The 17,866-nt window shown below is 45.2% G+C and overlaps 2 protein-coding genes across 2 annotated transcripts; one reads left to right on the plus strand and one right to left on the minus strand.

Annotated features, from left to right (window-relative positions):
• Nucleotides 1–1,207: 1,207 nt before the first annotated feature.
• EXOSC9 (exosome component 9) lies at nt 1,208–7,406 on the plus strand. The gene is made up of 12 exons (XM_080343935.1): nt 1,208–1,332; nt 1,496–1,590; nt 2,909–3,028; nt 3,140–3,242; nt 3,642–3,779; nt 4,253–4,335; nt 4,662–4,794; nt 5,225–5,313; nt 5,502–5,648; nt 6,016–6,233; nt 6,573–6,651; nt 7,153–7,406. The coding sequence occupies exons 1-12, from the start codon at nt 1,267–1,269 to the stop codon at nt 7,232–7,234; spliced, it is 1,353 nt and encodes a 450-aa protein (XP_080200061.1). The 5' UTR covers nt 1,208–1,266; the 3' UTR covers nt 7,235–7,406.
• A 3,437-nt stretch (nt 7,407–10,843) lies between these two features.
• CCNA2 (cyclin A2) lies at nt 10,844–16,888 on the minus strand (the record flags this gene model as incomplete). Its single annotated transcript, XM_080343640.1, has 7 exons — nt 10,844–10,895; nt 11,342–11,475; nt 11,982–12,095; nt 13,876–14,080; nt 14,640–14,863; nt 15,215–15,330; nt 16,411–16,888. The coding sequence occupies 7 exons, from the start codon at nt 16,886–16,888 to the stop codon at nt 10,844–10,846; spliced, it is 1,323 nt and encodes a 440-aa protein (XP_080199766.1).
• Nucleotides 16,889–17,866: the final 978 nt, after the last annotated feature.

Raw genomic sequence — 17,866 nt, forward strand, 5'->3', positions numbered from 1 at the left:
CCTTAAGTGATTACAAGCCATTAGTAGCTAACCTTTATTATTCATGTAACAAGATTCACCAACCAAAGCACCACAGGAACCAGGACTTAAGGCTACAAATATAGAGTAAACTTGATCGCAGTGGAAGTATTTCCTCAGTGATTGCAAAGCAGCCAGAATTTAACCCCAAGCCTTCACTAATGTATATTATCACTGATTTTAAGCAATGAAAAAGCAAAAACAGACAAGATTTCTACCTGAGGACTGCCATACATACTCCAAGGAAAATACCCAATCAACCAAATAGCAGCAATAAAACAGAATCTTAGTCCAAATGTTACCATAGTTGTGGCCAGAAAAAAAGTTGCAAGTGTTAAATCATTCTCTTCCTTATTGTTTCATATGTAGCATCACCTGGGAAAACTACTTGCTTATTTTTCTCCTTACAACAAGAGAGTGTTTTCATAATCTCATAAAAATGCTTTTACACTAAAAATTTGTGATGACACTCATGTACCCTAATCTGAAAATATAAAACCAGCGTGGAAAAATCTGACAGCACTTGTCCTCACTTGCACAAACTTGAAATTTCTGAAATGTGACACACTTTTTAGTTTGCACTGGAGCTTAAGTATAATTTATTTCAACAATTTTGTGTGAGAAAAGTCAAACTGTCTGGGGTGTGATAACACTGTTGGGAAGGCAGAGTAATAGATTTTTCAACTCACAACTAAGCATGCAAGCCACTTGTAAACGCCTTGAGGTTCTATTTACAGGGAACACCTCAGAACAACAGGAAAGCGTATTCTGCCCATCTGAAGCTCTTGCCGCGTTTCTGCCCACAGCACTGACCGCGGGGCCGGTTCAGCTGCGCCCTGAGGGCTGCAGAGCACGAAAGGCCGGGACCACAGCGCCGCTCACCGCCCGCCCAGGGGCGCTGTCACCCACACGGGCGCCCTGGCGACGAGCCCTCACGGCCCTTGTCCCCCGCTCTGGCCGGGGGAGCTCCGCCGGCGGCTAAAGCTGCACCTGCGGCGACGCAGGCCCATGTACCCGTCACTTGGCGGGCTGTATCAAACAACGAGCGAATACAACCGGGCGCCCACAGAACCTGCCGCAACCCCGGCCGAGTTCACACCGCCCGCCCTGAGGGGACCCGCCTGTGGGCGGGGCCAGGGGAGGGAGCGCGGCGCCTGCGCACTGGTACCTACCGCCTCGCGGCCGCCGCGCGATGATGACGCGCGTAGGGGCGCCGGCGCTGTGTCGCGCTGCACCTGAGGCCCCGCCATGAAGGCGACGCCGATCTCCAACTGCGAGCGGCGCTTCATCCTGCGCGCCATCGAGGAGAGGAAGGTGCGGGGCCGGGAAACCCTTCCCCGGGCCCTTCCCCACCCCCATTCCCTTCCCCGCCCCGGCGGGGCCCGCGCGGCTCTCCCCCGCCGCCGCCCGGCAGTAGGCCGGGGCCGCGCTCCCCGCCCGGGGGTGGCGCATTAACCGTGTGTGGGGGGGCCCGCAGCGGCTGGACGGGCGGCAGTGCTATGACTACCGGAATGTGCGCATCTCCTTCGGCCCCGACTACGGCTGCTGCGTGGTGGAGCTGGGCAAAACCAGGTGAGCGGGGGCGCTGCGGGAGGGCCGTGCTGGGCGGGCCCCGCTGCCGCTCGCACGTGTGAGAAGCTGCGGGGTGCGCGGTGTAGGGGAAAGGGAGCGGGGGGTCCTGGGGGACAGCAGGGTGACCGCGAGACAGCACTGGGCCCTTGTGGCCAGGAAGGCCAATGGCATCCTGGGGTGTATTAGAAGGGGGTGGTTAGTAGATCGAGAGAGGTTCTCCTCCCCCTCTACTCTGCCCTGGTGAGACCACACCTGGAATATTGTGTCCAGTTCTGGGCCCCTCAGTTCAAGAAGGACAGGGAACTGCTGGAGAGAGTCCAGCACAGGGCAACGAAGATGATCAAGGGTTAGTTTGCTCCCTTATGAGGAAAGGCTGAGGGAGCTGGGTCTCTTTAACTTGGAGGAGACTGAGGTGTGACCTCATTAATGTTTATAAATATGTAAAGGGTGAGTGTCATGAGGATGGAGCCAGGCTCTTCTAGGTGACAACCAACGATAGGGCAAGGGGCAGTGGATACAAACTGGGACACAGGAGGTTCCACTTAAATATGAAAAGAAAGTTCTTCCCAGTGAGAGTGACAGACACTGGAACAGGCTGCCCAGGGGGGTTGTGAAGTCTCCTTCTCTGCAGACATTCAAAACCCGGCTGGACACGTTCCTGTGTAACCTCATCTGGGTATTTCTGCTCCGGCAGGGGGATTGGACTGGATGATCTTTTGAGGTCCCTTCCATTCCCTGACATTCTGTGATTCTGTGGGAGCAAACAAAGCGTAGAGCATTAAGTGCTGGGCGTGTGACAGCCCGCTGAGGTCACACGAAACGGACTGTAAAGGCTGAAGCGTAGAAGTCATAGCACTTCCAAGAACAGGACCAGAGAAGGGAAGAAAGACAGAAAAGATAGGATTTCTTTGTTGGTTGTATATTACAAATAATTTATAAAATACAAAATTATTGTTTTTCATCACTTTATTTACTGGTTTTGTATTACTTTTTGTGTTCTTCCACAAACATCTCTTTTTGGTATGTAGAAAAGTGGAATATACGGACTTACATGAACATTTAGTTATAGATTTTAATCTGTTTGAGTCTGTTTTTAATCCTAAAAGACAGGAGAATGTTGTGCATTTCTACATTTGATTCTCTCAGTAGTTGACTAGAGTTTAAATATGTATGACAGACATTGAATGTGAAACTGGCAGGAGTAAGAAATGCAAACTGGAAGACTAAATCCATGTTTATTCCAAGTATGTATTTTGTTTCTAGTGGTAGTTTTTTTCCTGCTGAATGCCATGACTTGTTGGTTTATTTACCTTTGTAGGGTCCTTGCGCAAGTTTCTTGTGAACTTGTTCCCCCCAAGCCAAATCGGCCTGCAGAAGGTATACTTTTCTTTAATTTTGAGCTCTCACCAATGGCTGCACCTGGTTTTGAGCCTGGCAGGTATGTAGCTTTCTTAAAACAACTGAACAAGGATGACATAAGAGTGACTGATTTGATACATGTGAGCGTATAGTGATAATCATATTCCATGAGGTTAATTTGTTTTAACAGGCAACCCGAGCTACTGGTGAAAGTGAACAGACTAATAGAACGATGCCTGAGAAATTCCAAGTGTGTAGATACTGAATCTCTCTGCGTTGTTGCTGGTGAGAAGGTATGAAAATCTACTGATTTCAATTAGCTTTAAATTAAAGGATACGTATAATCTGGTTTTAAGCTGGTCTCTGGCTTGTTTTGCAACCTAAAAATTCTGATGTTAGGTTAATGTAGGGTTCCATGCCTCTGGATTTACAGGTATTTTTGACTTGTGTATCTACATAGACTTTTTGAAATATTTGAAACCATGCATACTCAAATGTATTAGCCAGGGCTTAAATCTAGCGCACTGGGTATTTTGGAATGTACCAGGATCTCTCGTCTTAACATCTTGAGCAAAGACCTGAAGAGTATATACCGGTTCTTTTTATGATTAAATAAATGAAATTATTTTGAAAAACAGCTTGTGTAGAATCACATTACAAATTAGCAAGCAGTTATGTGTGCTTTTTCTCAGGTTTGGCAAATTCGTCTGGACCTGCATCTGTTAAATCACGATGGTAACATTATTGACGCTGCCAGCATTGCAGGAATTGTAGCTCTGTGTCATTTTCGCAGGCCAGATGTATCTGTGCAAGGGGAGGAAGTAACTGTGGTAAGTTGTACCAGATAATAGTAAATGTCATAGCATCACAGGTAGCTGTTTCATTCGGTCTAAAAGGGGGAATTAAATGCTTATGTAAGCAGATAAACTCCAAGATGCTTGGAGTTTTAGGATAAATGTGTTGCTATTCAATATTTGAAGGAATAGTAAAGAAGCCTGCTGATTACAGAATTTTATCAACCTCAGTTTGTGGGAATTTTAATTGTAAAAGATACATATTTTACAGTATTTTGACCCAAACTAGCATAAGACTGGTGAATGTGCAGTATTTACCTACGTAGGTAGTAAACAGAAAGAATTACACAAGAATAGTAAAAATAATTTTGTTAATATTTAGATGACTAAACATTTCTTAGCCTTTTTTTCTTTGCTGTTTATTTCTTTACATATCTTTTTGCAGTACATAATTTTAAAATTAAATGTGTTTTGTAAGTAATGGTCTTCTGGGACAATTCTTTTCAAAGTACACTCCGGAGGAACGTGATCCTGTCCCCTTGAGTATCCACCACATGCCCATTTGTGTCAGTTTTGCCTTCTACCATCAAGGGTAAGATTTTTAAGTCTTTTGACAGAAACAGCATATAGACAATTCTGCAGAATTTATTTTAAACATAAAAAAGTCCTAAAAATATTTGTATTAACAAGCAGATTTCTTGAAACATTTTATCTGCCATGAGATGCCACAGGGAGATACCTAGGGCTTATGGACAGTGTAACTAACCAGCAGCTTTCCACAGATGACATAGAAAACTTTCGGGGGGAGGATACCTATAATTACCTATCTATAAACCAGTTATTTTGTTTAATTACTTTAAGGGTAGTAAATAACTTCAAACCTTTACTGTTGCCTTATATGTAAAAACTTGATTCTAGGACCTATTTACTGGTGGATCCAAGTGAACGAGAGGAGCGTGTAATGGATGGTCTCCTTGTGATTGCCATGAATAAGCATGGTGAAATTTGTACCATCCAGTCCAGTGGAGGCATCATGCTGGTAACAGATCAGGTAAATCTTTGTCTTGACCAGTCTTTCATATATAAACTACTTCCTGTGTTGTAATCTTGATACTGAAATGACCTTAAGATTTGGAAGCTGAGAAAACAATTACCTGTCTGATTGAATTGGAAAAGATTATGTATTTATATTCCTAGCAGAAAAGCGTATTACTGTGCATCATGCTGAAGAAGAGATGTAGAAAAGGAACATTGTTTGGTCAGATGCACGCTTTTTCTCCAATTAATTCAGACTGCACTCCGATGAATAGCTAGAGGTTGTTGCATTAACCTGTTGCATCAACCTGTAGTGTACCCAGGCCTTCATACTAAGATGCCATATTGTATTTTACATGTTTGTGACTCTTTTGGTGTTCTACATTTTTAGTTAAAAACATATTGCTTTGGTGATTGTAAACTGTTGTTGTATATATAACAAACAGGTTCTGAGATGCAGTAAAATAACAGCTGTTAAGGTTGCAGAAATAACAGAACTAATTCAAAAAGCCTTGGAGAATGACCAGAAAGTTAGGTGAGTGTTTTGGGAAGGAAAGGTAAATGGGTCTTTTTAAGAAACTTACTAAAAATTAATGTCAGCCTTTAGTTTGAACAGCAAATTGTTTTCACTTGTGTATGTTTTATTGTATATTTGAACTTGAAAAGAGAAAGCATTTTAAAGTATGAGACCTCCTGAAATACTGTCTGTCACTGAATGACTAGGAAAGAAGGCGGGAAGTTCGGCTTTGCAGAATCTATACCGAACCAAAAGATCACTGCCTTCAAAATGGAGAGCACTGCTGTTGATACTGACAAGGTGGAGGAACAAGCAGAAGAAATCATTGCTAAAGCTGAGCCACCTTCAGAAGTGTATCCTTTCTATAGAACTACTGAGGGAAAAACAGGCTTCTCACCCCCTGCATTAGCATGGCCAGAAACTAAACACACATCCAAGGTTCCCCACAGCTTAGGGAGCCTTACAGCTTTCAGAGGAAACAGTGACATCATACTGGGTTTGGTTCTAACTGCTTTTAGGTAACTTAATTCCTAGCATGAAGCGCAAAACTGAGGTCTGAAGTGACTGATTGTTGCAATATCTGGAGAAGTACTCTCTCTCAACTCCCCTTCAAGGATGTTCTTCCCAGGGGACGAAAGATAAAGCTTAAAAATCCAACTGTTACGCTTTTAGAATACAAAGAGTTTACCAGAAAAGACAGATATTTCTTAACTGCGTCAGTTTTTCCACACCAATATTGCACGCTCCTGGGACGGCCCAAATTGGGGAAGGAATAGAGAACTCCTGGGGAGACCTTGAAGAATCTGAGAGGGAAGACGCAGCAGAAGAGGAAGGTGAAAGTGAGGCTGTTGCCTTGGAGTGTCAGAAAATGGAAACTGAGGATACAAGTACAATGAGGGAGACTGAGGATACAAGTGCAGTGAAGGAAAGTAAGAAGGGTAAGTACTTATCTTTGATATCAGATATGCTTATAACATCACTTCATTAGCAGTCTAGAATTTAAATATGAGAGATTCTTAGTGAGAGAAGAACCATCATTGTAGCCACTTTCCACTTGAGTTATGCTCACTTGCTACTTTCCTTTCACCTGGACTCTTCTGTTTTCTTCAAAAGAAACCTTGATGTCTAGGATACAGGAGGCTCCAGCTTAAGCACTTGTCAAATGAAGCAGTTGCCACTTTGAATGTGTCTTTAAAAATGCTGTGGTTGTTAGTTACAAAAGTCGTTTGTACAAAAGTGATCACCAGGTTGTGGGTTTATGGTTTCTTTGTTTTTAGATGAACCTATTGTATTGTCTGACAGTGAAGAGGAAGAAGTTGTCATTCTGGAACCACAGGAAGTACCAAAGAAAACAAGGTAACCATAATGTGAAATTAAAGAGAGGAAAGGAGTTGTAAGGAGTGGTTTCAGGGTTCTGGTAGGGCCAAGAAAGGTCTCACTTGATCAAGGGGCTACATAGATAGCTGAGTGAGTAGGTTTAAACCTGGGTTAGTTTGCTCCTGTCCTAGGAGGCCAGTCATCCTGGCTGGCCTGCAGCTGTCTGAGACGGTTATAGATAGATATACTGATCTTAGTCATTCCAGAGTGAGTGAGGGCATAAAAGCAGGTGTGAATCAGCTGCTGCAGAGATTCCACATCAGACTACAGCTAATCTTCAATTTTATCTCCAAGAAATGAGATGTGGTGTTGTATTCCGACTCTAACTGTAGAAACCCTCGTATTTATTACACTTTCTAGAAACTAACTTTGTGCTGAGCACAGTGGATGGTTACCCTGTTATGGATGATCAGCCTGTGTTCTTTTGAAATAAAACTGCTCAGTACATTTCTTTGATACAAATGTTGTATTTGCTCACAGAACACAGACCAACTCGAAACAAGAAAATACAAGTAAGAAAGCATTTAACAAGAGGAGGAGAAAGAAGAGAGCTGCTTATTAAAGCCATCATCTCTCCTTCACAAATGCTGTATAATACATAATTTGGTCTGTCATTACTGAACTTATTTTTGTAGATAATTTTATCTCCTCCTACCCTATATCTGGTCCTGCTTTTATGTACATTTTTAAAAACTATCATAACAGCTTTAAATAAAAAAAAACTTTGCATGTAAGTGAAATTCTGTGGTTACCATCCAGCTGCAGCAGCAACCTCATTAGTTCAACTTGAACTGACTCAAGTTATAGTATTTAAATTGCAAAGGTAAGATGCATGGTTTTCGTAACAAAACAGCCTCTGCAATTACTGAAGTGAGCTCTGTACAGAGTTTGATGCGTAGAAGGAACTATGGCTCAAGTTTAATGCCAGAAAAAGCTGCTTTTTAGTTAAAGTAGCTATTACCACACCTGGGAAGGGTTTAATCCCTTGGAACGTTCCTTGCAGGGGTAAGTGGTGTATGTTGTGGCTAAGACCTTGCTCTGGTCACTCCACACTGTACCTTTCACTGAAATGGGGCTGTGTAAGAATGAACAGAAATGTACGTACTTAACAAAATAGTACAGGACTTCTGTAAAACTTCTATAGAAAACCAACTCATACTTCAGCACTGGAGGTTTTTTAAAAGTTTAATTAATTATTACATGCAACAGATAGGAATGCTTCTTGAGCCATTTTCAATGAATTATGTTCTGAGTCTAGAATTGGGCAAAACAAAGAGATAAGGTTTCCAAAATACCTGGCCTGGCTGCTTTGGTTAAGAACAAAGTGGAAACATGCACATATTTACAAGAGCGAAGGAGGACTGTTTTACATGTGACGGTAGTATTTAATGAAATGTGAACAGGAGATAAATTACTGTTGCAGATAATACATTCCCTGAACCCACTTTAAAAGTTAATATTAATTTTTTAAAAAAAATTGCTCACAGCCAGAGCAAGCTTTAATCAAGTTGTGCTCTTTCAGAAAAGGACAGACACTGAAAGCCCCATTCCTCCAGGAGCTAAACCAGGGCAATTTCTTAGTGTCAGTTCTTCCAGCCCAAAGTCACTGTCAGGAGTATGAGAATGAAGATTCAGTTTCTTCTTACTTCTGCAGTCCAACAAGACCTTAAACTTCTTCAGGAAAAAAAGAACAGTATTCTTTGCACTGCGCTTTCTCTTCAAACATGACATCTCCTACCCTGTGCTCCTTAAAGGCTTTATTTTGAAAGGCTAGAAGTTAAACTGGATAGGCAAAACAGTAATACAGTACAACCTGGGTTATTTTATTCAAGACTTAGTAGCAAGACCTAGAATAATCCCATACTGACTTCAGGAAATGAGAAGATGGAAAGAGATGGTGCTGTTTCCAGCAAGAGCTGCCCATGAGGGACACAGTCCCAGCCCATGACTGAAGGCGTCTTTTTGTGCTACACAGGAAGTCTTATCAAGTATATTGAAAGCAAAGCTCAGGAAGCAAGGGAGGATTTTTATCTGGGCTCTGGGAACAGTAACTGAACAACTCCCATTGAATATAAACCAAAAACACATTTCATTAAGCAGTAAATTGATACTATAAACCACTGAAGTGGTACTGCTGGCTTGGTCTTTTCTGGGAAAAATAATTGATGAGCTTCCTTGAATTCATTCCTCTTCCAGTGTTGGTGTTTCTCAGTGATCTTGAAAGTTTCCAGTATATGTCACAGTAAACAAGGGGAAGGCAGAACCCAGTTTCTCAGCACTGTGCTCTGTGTCTTCAAAGAATTATTGCCAGTCAGCACCTTAAGTTGCCTTTCCAAAGTTACAAACTGATGTTGCATCCAGCAAACACGCTCCTGTATATACCAGCTCGCTCTCCTGGGAGGTCAGAGCCTGTCCAATGCTAAGCACCAGACATGATAGACACTGCAGGTTTTTCCCCAACTAGTTTCAGCTTTTCAGTGGCAAGCTCCTGAAATTAAGCTAAACAAAGGCTATTGGAGAACATGGTAGACCAATGAAATACAGTTCTTCATTAGACATTAGAACACATATAAAAGTCAAAGTGCATCTTAAAAAAAGCTCAGTTTGGCCAATAAAAGCAGTAGGCTGTGCTGCACACTTTCATCTTGACTGGATAAGGCACCACTGCTTGATCAGCTTTGTCAGTTGGTTCACGGAAGGCTCAGACTACAGAGCAGCTTTTTAGTTACTGCGTCCAGATGTGTGAATTGTCTCATAGCACTATAATAGTTGCTTGGCAGCCTTTTACAAAAATTATTTTAAATAGCCCACACCGTAACAGCAGCTGCTCCACATCTGTGAAGAATTTATACACTACCTGCTAGGTGTCCAGATAACCAGACAGTGTTGAATCGACTTCAAGCTAAAGTGGCACAGGTTTCACAGGGTAGCCCTTGCCAAAAAGCTTTAGAAATGAATGAATGGTAGTACTACCCCTCCATGTTTTTAAGGTATTGGCAAGACCATTAACAGCAGATGTAAAAAGTTTTTATTAGCCAACCTGGATATAGCCCAATTAAATCCACTTCCATGCATTCGCTGCTTTACATGCAAAGAACAGCAGGTACAGGGCAGCATCACTCCATTTATACAGGTTGAATGTAAGCATCCACTCACTCTAATGCTGATAATGTGCTAATTTGCTCAAGTAACAGTTCTAGAACTAAGGAAAAAGACAACCAGTTTAGTCTGTGTTTGCTGTGTGCCACAGAGGAACCCTTTCCAAGCGAGAGGGACATACAGAACTAGTGCTATTCTGCACATCATGCACCTGCACCAGATGTTCCTTGCTCTCGAGGACACAGAGCAGCAGTTCACCCTCCTGCAGTTTGATCCCTCCAGTGTCCCTAGACAGGTACTGGGTAACCAGGTTGGTAGCTGTCGTTTTTTTAGTGAGCATCAACGGGCTTTCAGGACAGCTAATGCATCAGTGGAAACACCCTGGGCTTAAATTAGTACCAGTTTTACACTTCAACTAGAAAATACCTATAGCAAGACCATTTTCTACATACTAGAAGTATGGACTGGTATACTAGTTTTAGCCATGCGGTCTCACCAGCAGAGCATTTAACCTGATGGAGATCTGGTACTACATGACATAGCAATCCAGGCTGCCAGGAACTGGCACTCCCTAAAGAGCCTCCCAAGAGTCAGTACCAGCAAAGTGTTCTCCTCGGAGCTGTAGAGTTTCTCCCAGTGTTATAGCCATTGAGCCACTTTTCAGATCTATGCTAAGTCTCTCTGTTTAAACTAGACAGTACAAAAATGCTACAAATACTGTTGTGGAGTCCAAGTCACTCTTGGAAGGAGGAGAAAAGCCCTACTATTATAATGCACTGCTAATATTAATGTTTAGTCTATAATTAGATAAGCAGTCTCAGACATCACTTGGTCTGCATGGTTAATTCTGTGCTTGAAGAGAACATTTTTATAAAACCCAGCTAAATATTTTGACAAGATTGCATGTACAAAAGATTTACATTAAAACCACATAAAACTAACTCCATAATTAAGCTCATCAAATCCTGTATTAATATTCTGAGTGATCACATCTAGAATTTTGAACCATGTTTAAAACTGTACATCATTGTCTTGTAATATACATCTTTTAAAAAGATCAGTCTCTGGATTATTACAATAAGTTTAGTGTCTCTGGTGGTTCAATAAGCGATACTCCATGGTACCTAGAGAGAGAAAGAAAGATGTAGGATGTCATCTTGCTCAAGTGCTCTTTGCCATGAAGGGCAGCATACATACTGCAGCAAAGCACATTTCTCACAATGCACAGCCTGCAGGAAAACAATCTGAAGCTTGCCAGCTGCCATGGATTTTAAAGAGCACTAGGTACCATATTGTGCCTACCAACTGCAGGAATGTCAAGAAAATGCCTTCAGTTTCTACCCATTGGTTCAGGCAGCGGTAGCAGGCCTAGTGGTGAACATGAAATACTGCTCAGCAAAGCAGTACGCAAAAATCTTGGGAGTCTTGGCACCATTTGGCTTACACGGCAGATTTGGTGAGTTGAATCTGACTGAAGACTCCTCTCAAGACACCGCCCACCCCATTAAGCAAATATGTGCTACAACAACTCAGGCATAACAGCTTGTCACACATCTCCACAGATACTCACTTGGTACTCTTGTACTTTTCCCTTATGGACTGTTGTGTGTGTTGTGCTGCTTTGAGGTAGGTCCTGTGTAGGTCCATGAGGCAAGGCTTGATGTGTTCAAGGGTATAGCCTGTCACTTTGCACAGGGACTCAGGCTGAGGAAGACAAGGAAAAAGCCAAAGGGACATTTGTACATTTCTGTTTGGTTATGCTGGTGGAGGTCTTAGCTTCCTGTTCAAACTCTGTTGTCCTCATAGGTTGGCAGAGTTTCATTAGCTCAAGCACAAAGTTTATTCCTCACTGTGCAGATTTTAGCACATCACATAGATTTACAGTAATCCTGAAAACTGCTATATTCTAAACAAGTATTCATTGCAGCCAGTGCTTAGGCTTTCTGCCTACTTCCTTATCACAAGGAAGCTGCTCACAGCTCTGAGCAGGATCACCAGACAAGAGTGCATCAGTAAATGCCTCTTCCTTACAACAAAAGGTGTCAACCCCATTTTTTTCAAATACCATAAAGAGCAATCCCTAATTAACAGCCATGAGAGACAGAGGGGCTGCGATTACCACAGCCCAGGCCCCAGCATTTCAGAACTGCACACAAATACACTCAACCTGTATAAAAGCGCACAAAGGCTCAAGTTTTGGTGCTACGTACCCAAGTTTGTCCAGTGATTGTGTAGTCTGCTAGGTGAAATGCTGCAGCAGCAATAACTGATGGCAAGTATTTCAGGTAAGGATCAGCATCAATTAGACTGAGCTCCCCAAGGTACTGCAAGGGAGACAAAAGAAAGGGAATCACCTGCTTCCAAATGGAAGTAGAAGAGCATTTAACAGTTCCACTAGAACTCTAATTTAAGTTTCCAATCCTGCCATCAGTTGGAACAACAGCTTTTACTGGTTTCCACTTACTGAGATGGTCTACAGATTTATTCAATTAACACTGATGCTCTGTTCAAGACAAGATTGACACTGATCAGTACACCAGACAGTGACACAGAAAAAAAGTGGGAGCTGACACAGTAAATCACTACCTGTGATTGAGTCCCTAAATAGCAAAAAAACATGAGGAACATACCCCAAAATTATCTTTCATTTTCAGCATCTGCTGTTAGCTACTGCCAAACAGTGTTCCCACGCATGCTTTTCCAACACATTTTATATTTAGAGCAGGGGTGTCAAACTCATTTTCACCAGGGCACACATCAGCCTCACGGTTGCCTTCTGTCCTGGTTTTGTTAAAAACAAGACCAGTTTCTCTTTTAATGAATTTTTCTTTGAGCTAAGTTCTTCTAAGTAACTGCACTTTTCTGAATTTGGCTGCATGTTTTTGCAGACAGGAGCTGATAACAGTAGCAATGGAATGCAGAAAAGGCCCAGGTTTAGATTTATTACTATGGCAGCCAAGGTTACTGATAAATTTTGCACATCCCATCAGTGAGGAGGAGGTATTTGCAAGGAGGGGCAGACAGAACAGGTGACTAAAATTGACCGAGTATTCCATCCCATACATCATACACCCTGTAAAGTGAGAGATGACAAGGGTCCCACTCACTTCGACCATGGTCGGCATCTGAGGAGGACCCTGCTTGTCGTTCCCATGATCCAAGGTCTTGTTCCAGACCCTGCATCCCTGAGTCCAGTTCTAGTTTGCTGCAGAGTCCAGCCCAGGACTTCCAGGTGCCTGCCCCACAGCCGCTGCTCTGCTGGGCAATGCTGCACTAACCCAGGGAATCCAAGATGGGTTTTGTATATTTTGTATTATTTTCTCTATTTTATTAGTAGCATTAGTAAAGCACTTTTAACTTTTTCCAACTTGCAAGTCTCTCTCCCTTTTCCTCCTATGCCCTTTCCTTAATGGAGAGGGTGGGGGGTTAATAGAGAGCATCTGCACTAAATGGTGACACCTTGAAAGGGCCAAATATAATTTTAGGACTGTATAAATGTAACTACTCCTACATTTAGAGGTATACAGAGTGTAGTTGGATATGACCTTTGCACAATGAGACAAAGGTGTCCATTTAGGAACTTTTGTACCTGCCATGCAGTCAGGATTTAGTATAACTTTAGTTGAAACATTATCTGTGTTCTGCTTTAGAAATTAGCCTCTGGATTTAGAGCTCACTGCTTGTTGAGGGGAAAACAAAATAAAAAGTCCTTTTAACCAAATGGGTGGATAGGTCTGGCAGTTATAGATAAGAAAGAGGAAAACATCTAGCAGTGAAACAAACTCTGAACTAAAAATCATCAATCTCCACCTGCTTTGAGTAAGCGTCCGTGCTTGCACCAGCCTGTGACAGTAATGGAGTATCTCAAACACTAAGTGACAACAAGAGTGTTTGTCTCCAGTGGCGTGGCAGCTCTGGAGGAGCACATGGCGTACCGAAGGCACTCTCCAGAGCTCTCACAGAGAGACTAAACATTTAAAAATAGGAGGAGGCAGGGAAGCCTGGACTGAAGAATCCTTCAGCATTTATCTACTGGAAACAGCAAACGAAAACTTGTAATATAACTCTCTAGTTACACGAGACAAGCTAGTAATTCTTACTTACCATTGATAAGCTCTCCACTTTAGCGCTTGTCTGCTCATGTAGGAAATACTGAGTGAGGAACTGGTTGATTGTTGGAGCTGCCAAGTCAAAAGACAAAACCTTCAAAATTAAGTGCTCCATCCTTAGAACTTGCTTCTTGGTATAGGTGTCATCTGTGATGTAGACAAACTCTGCTACTTCAGGAGGGTAGATTTCTTCAAACTTCCTGCCAGGAGAAATAGTTATAAGAAAATAACTGGGGACTAGAGAACCAGATACCAGAAACACTTAATGAAAGCCAGCATCCTAATTTAGATTCTGACTTAGGAAGCAGGTGGTCAGTGTTACTGAGCAACTTGCTGCACTTGGTTCAGTAGCTCTTGAATCAGCAGAATTTAAAATTACAGACCTACAACAGCATGATATTTTAGCATTTTGGGGCTTAAAGTTACTGGAATTCCAGCAGAACCCACTGAACTAATAGTTGGTGCGAGCAAAACTTTTGTTTTCACATGCCTTGTGCATACTCCCTCAAATACTGTTTAGAAGGCTGCTGCAGCTAGAAGTAATGAACCCTCACATCAGTCAGTCTACAAAGACAGCATAGAGCCTTGCTTGCAGGGTTTCATACAGACTGCCAAGCTTTTACGTGGGTAACTCCTGCTTTTTCTTCCAGTGTGAAACCCTCCTGAGCCAATCTATGGGCAAGAAAAATGTAATAGCCACAAGATTTCCATCCGTAAGAGACCAAGAAGTAGAATTTTAAATTAAGCAATTTCACTTACGATGCAAGCAGCATAGCCGCAGTGCCCACAAGCTGAAGTTTTCCTCTCAAAACAGACATTGAGGAAAGAAACCTATCAATGTAATTTACAGCTAAGTGCAGGGTTTCATTCTGTAATTTGTATTCTTCTCCAACTTCCACCAGCCAGTCCACAAGAATAGCCCGCATGCTGTTAGTGATGTCAGGTTGCTTCTTCATGTAACCCACTTTAGGCTTGTATTTCACCTGTAGGTTTAGATTACAGATAAAATTGAGTTTGGACTAAGTGCCTGGAAGGAGGCAGCTATTTAAACTCCGTTTACCATAGTTTAAACAGATCAGAAATAAACAATAGTAAGTCTAGGATCAGTAAATTATATTTCCATGATCTTGTTTTCAAGCTTGTGTTCAGCACTTGGTACAGTCAGCTTTATCACAAAAAACCAGTCTTGTGTTCACAGCAGTGAACAGAGCATCTTATTCCTCTATTTCTAACAAGCTTTACTTTAGTCCCTGTAGTAGTTGAATAATGTTTAGGTGTGTTTCTCAACCCCAAATTTCCCCCTTATAAGCTGTATGGAAACAATAGCAGCTCACCTCAGTTTCCCTAAGGTACGTATGGATATCGCTGATATAGTCGGGCACGTTATTAACGTTGGGTTTTCTCTCTTCTGCTTCTGGAGTTAATGAAATATCCATAATACTCGGAGAATCTAAGCAGAAGACAATACCCATGTTAAAATTGGCAGTCAGGCCACTCCCTTGCAGTGCAGTGAGCTACCCTCTTCTGCAGTATGCGGATGGTGGATCTCCAGGTCTGCTCAGCCTCTTGCCTCCTTGGCAGGCAGGAAGCACAGACTACCACTCAACCAAACTAGGTGTTGAGGAGACTCTAGGGAAGCCAAAATGTTAGTGCAACGAGGAAGTTTCCCATGTCACTTTCTCTACTTCCCCCTAAGAATGAAGGGATGGAAAACTCTTACAGCTTTGCCGTGCTTAGTGTGTCCTGTGTTACCTTGTTACATACATGTTAATGCTGTAAGCTTAGCCATTGTGGCTTAACATAGGGCTGGCATAGCAGAGCTTTTTGGGGACTACAGAAGCGGGTGATGATGAAATCAGCCCTCGGATATTCCTGCACGTGTTCCAGAAGATGGATCTGACAGCTCCCACTTTTTATGTACTGGGAAGAACTCAGAACCAGTACAGGGTTACCTGGGAGAAAAGTCCGTGCAGTCCCAGGATCTGCCTGGGTAAAATCCCCTTTTAAGTCCGCAGTGGTAGCGAAGGGTGAGGCTTTAAAAAGGGCTGTGGTCTGTAATCTGAGTTGCCAACAGTTCAGGTTAAAAACATAAAACTGCCCACAAAGAGCAGAGGAGAGATGCATGGAGGCTCAACAACTGAGAGCTCAGCTGGATTCAGAGCTGTTGTATTGTACATACAGGCCGGCTCGAGGGGACCAAATCTGTTTCAGCGACTCAAAAGTCGCCTTCCGAGTCAAACCAAGCCCGTTTACATACCAAACAGCCTGGAGATCTGCAGTCCTCTCCCAGTTTGCTCTGGAAGCCTCCCCATAAATAACAGCCCCGCTCGGCGCTGCCCCGGGGAAGGGCAGGGCCGGGCCGGGCACACCGGGGCGCTGCCGCGGCGGGACGAGGCCCAAGGGGCGCACCGAGGTCCCGCGGCAGCGCTGCCCCGCAGCGGGCGGGTGTCCCGGGGGGGCAGCCCGGCTGGCGGGACACGGCGCCAGCCGGGCCCCGGGCAAGGGGTGCCGGGGCGGGGGGATCACGTACCGAAGCTCACGTCCATGGCGTTGCCCAGGGGGGCCAGGGGCCGCCGGTCTCCCATGGCGCAGACGGCCGCTCGCAGCCCCAGCGCCTCCTCATCCTTGCGCAGCGCCGGGCCGCGCCGCCGCTCCCCGTCCGGCTCGTCCACATGGATGGTGAAGGGCTGCTGCCCGCCGGCCGCCCGCCCCGCCGCGCCATGGCCATGGCCCTCGCAGCCGCTCCGCGCCGCCTGCGGGGACAGCGGCCCGTCAGTGCCGCCGGGAGCCCGGCCCGGCCGCTGACAGCCGCCCTGACAGCGCCCGCCGCCCCAGCGCGGCTCCCCCCCCAGCTCCGCGCCGCCCGCGCCGCGCCCGCTCACCTGCGCCGGGAGCCCGGGCCGCTGCTGGGCGCCCCGCAGCAGCCCCAGCGCCACGCGGGGGCCGGCGGGCGGCGGCGCTTTGCCGCCCGGGGGCACGTTCTCCTGGTTCTCCTGCTCCGCCAGCATGGCCGCGGCCGGTGGCGCCGCCGCAGCGCGGGAGGCGAGCGCAGCACAGGGAGCACGGGCCGGGCGGGGGGCGGCGGAGCGGGGCGGCGGAGCGGGGCGGGGGCGCCGCCGGGCGGGGGATGGGCGCGTCTCGTGCCGCCGTCCCGCGGCCGCCGACTCTCGCGCCGCTCTGGGCGTTCAAGTAGCCCGCGACTATTGAATGGGCCAATAAGAAGGCGCGGCGCCGCGCCGCGTCACGCGGCCTACGGGCGGCGGCAGGGCCCAAAGCGGAGGCGGCGAAGCGCGCTCTGCGAGGCGCTGGGTGGGGCCTGGGGACAGGGGGCGGGGCTCGACGGGCGGCGCCCTCCGGAGCGCGGCGGCGGGAAAGGCGCAGGGTGGGGGCGCCGCCCGGCCCCGGGGCGAGAGGAGGGGGCGGGAACTGGGAACCAGCCTTACCGGGCCGGGGCAGAGCTGCTCGGGCCGGCCGAACAGAGCCGGAGCGCAGGGCCCGCGGCTGCCTCCCCGCTGCTGGGGCCGGCACGGAGGGAAGCGGCCCTGCCCGCTCCCGCGGGAAAAGCAACTTTCCATCCATACGTGCCTTTCCTTTTAATGGAGAAAGTTGTTCCTTTTTACTTCACTTATGAATAAATGTCTATATCCACATGGTGGTTAATGTCTTTTAGCTTTAAATAAAAACGAGATGGAAGATGCCAAAGACCGGGAGATACGAAATTAAGAACGCAAGCACATGAGAAGCACAGAGGAAGTTTAATGCCATACGCTCTCTCTACAAGAGTTAATTTGTAGCTTTCAAAGTAGCCGTCTTTAGTTTAAAATCCACATATAGTTCTCCCCCAGCCCCGTGAGCCCCTGGTACCGCTTTCCAGCGCACCCAAGATCAGAGTTCTGCATAGTTTAACACCTGATTTTCTTCTAAACCCGGTTAAGTCTCTGAAAATAAGTGTCTTCATACATTTTTACAATGACACAACAAAGACT

The sequence above is a fragment of the Nesoenas mayeri genome (genome assembly GCF_963082525.1).
Source record: "Nesoenas mayeri genome assembly, chromosome: 4".
In the NCBI taxonomy this organism is placed as follows: domain Eukaryota; kingdom Metazoa; phylum Chordata; class Aves; order Columbiformes; family Columbidae; genus Nesoenas; species Nesoenas mayeri.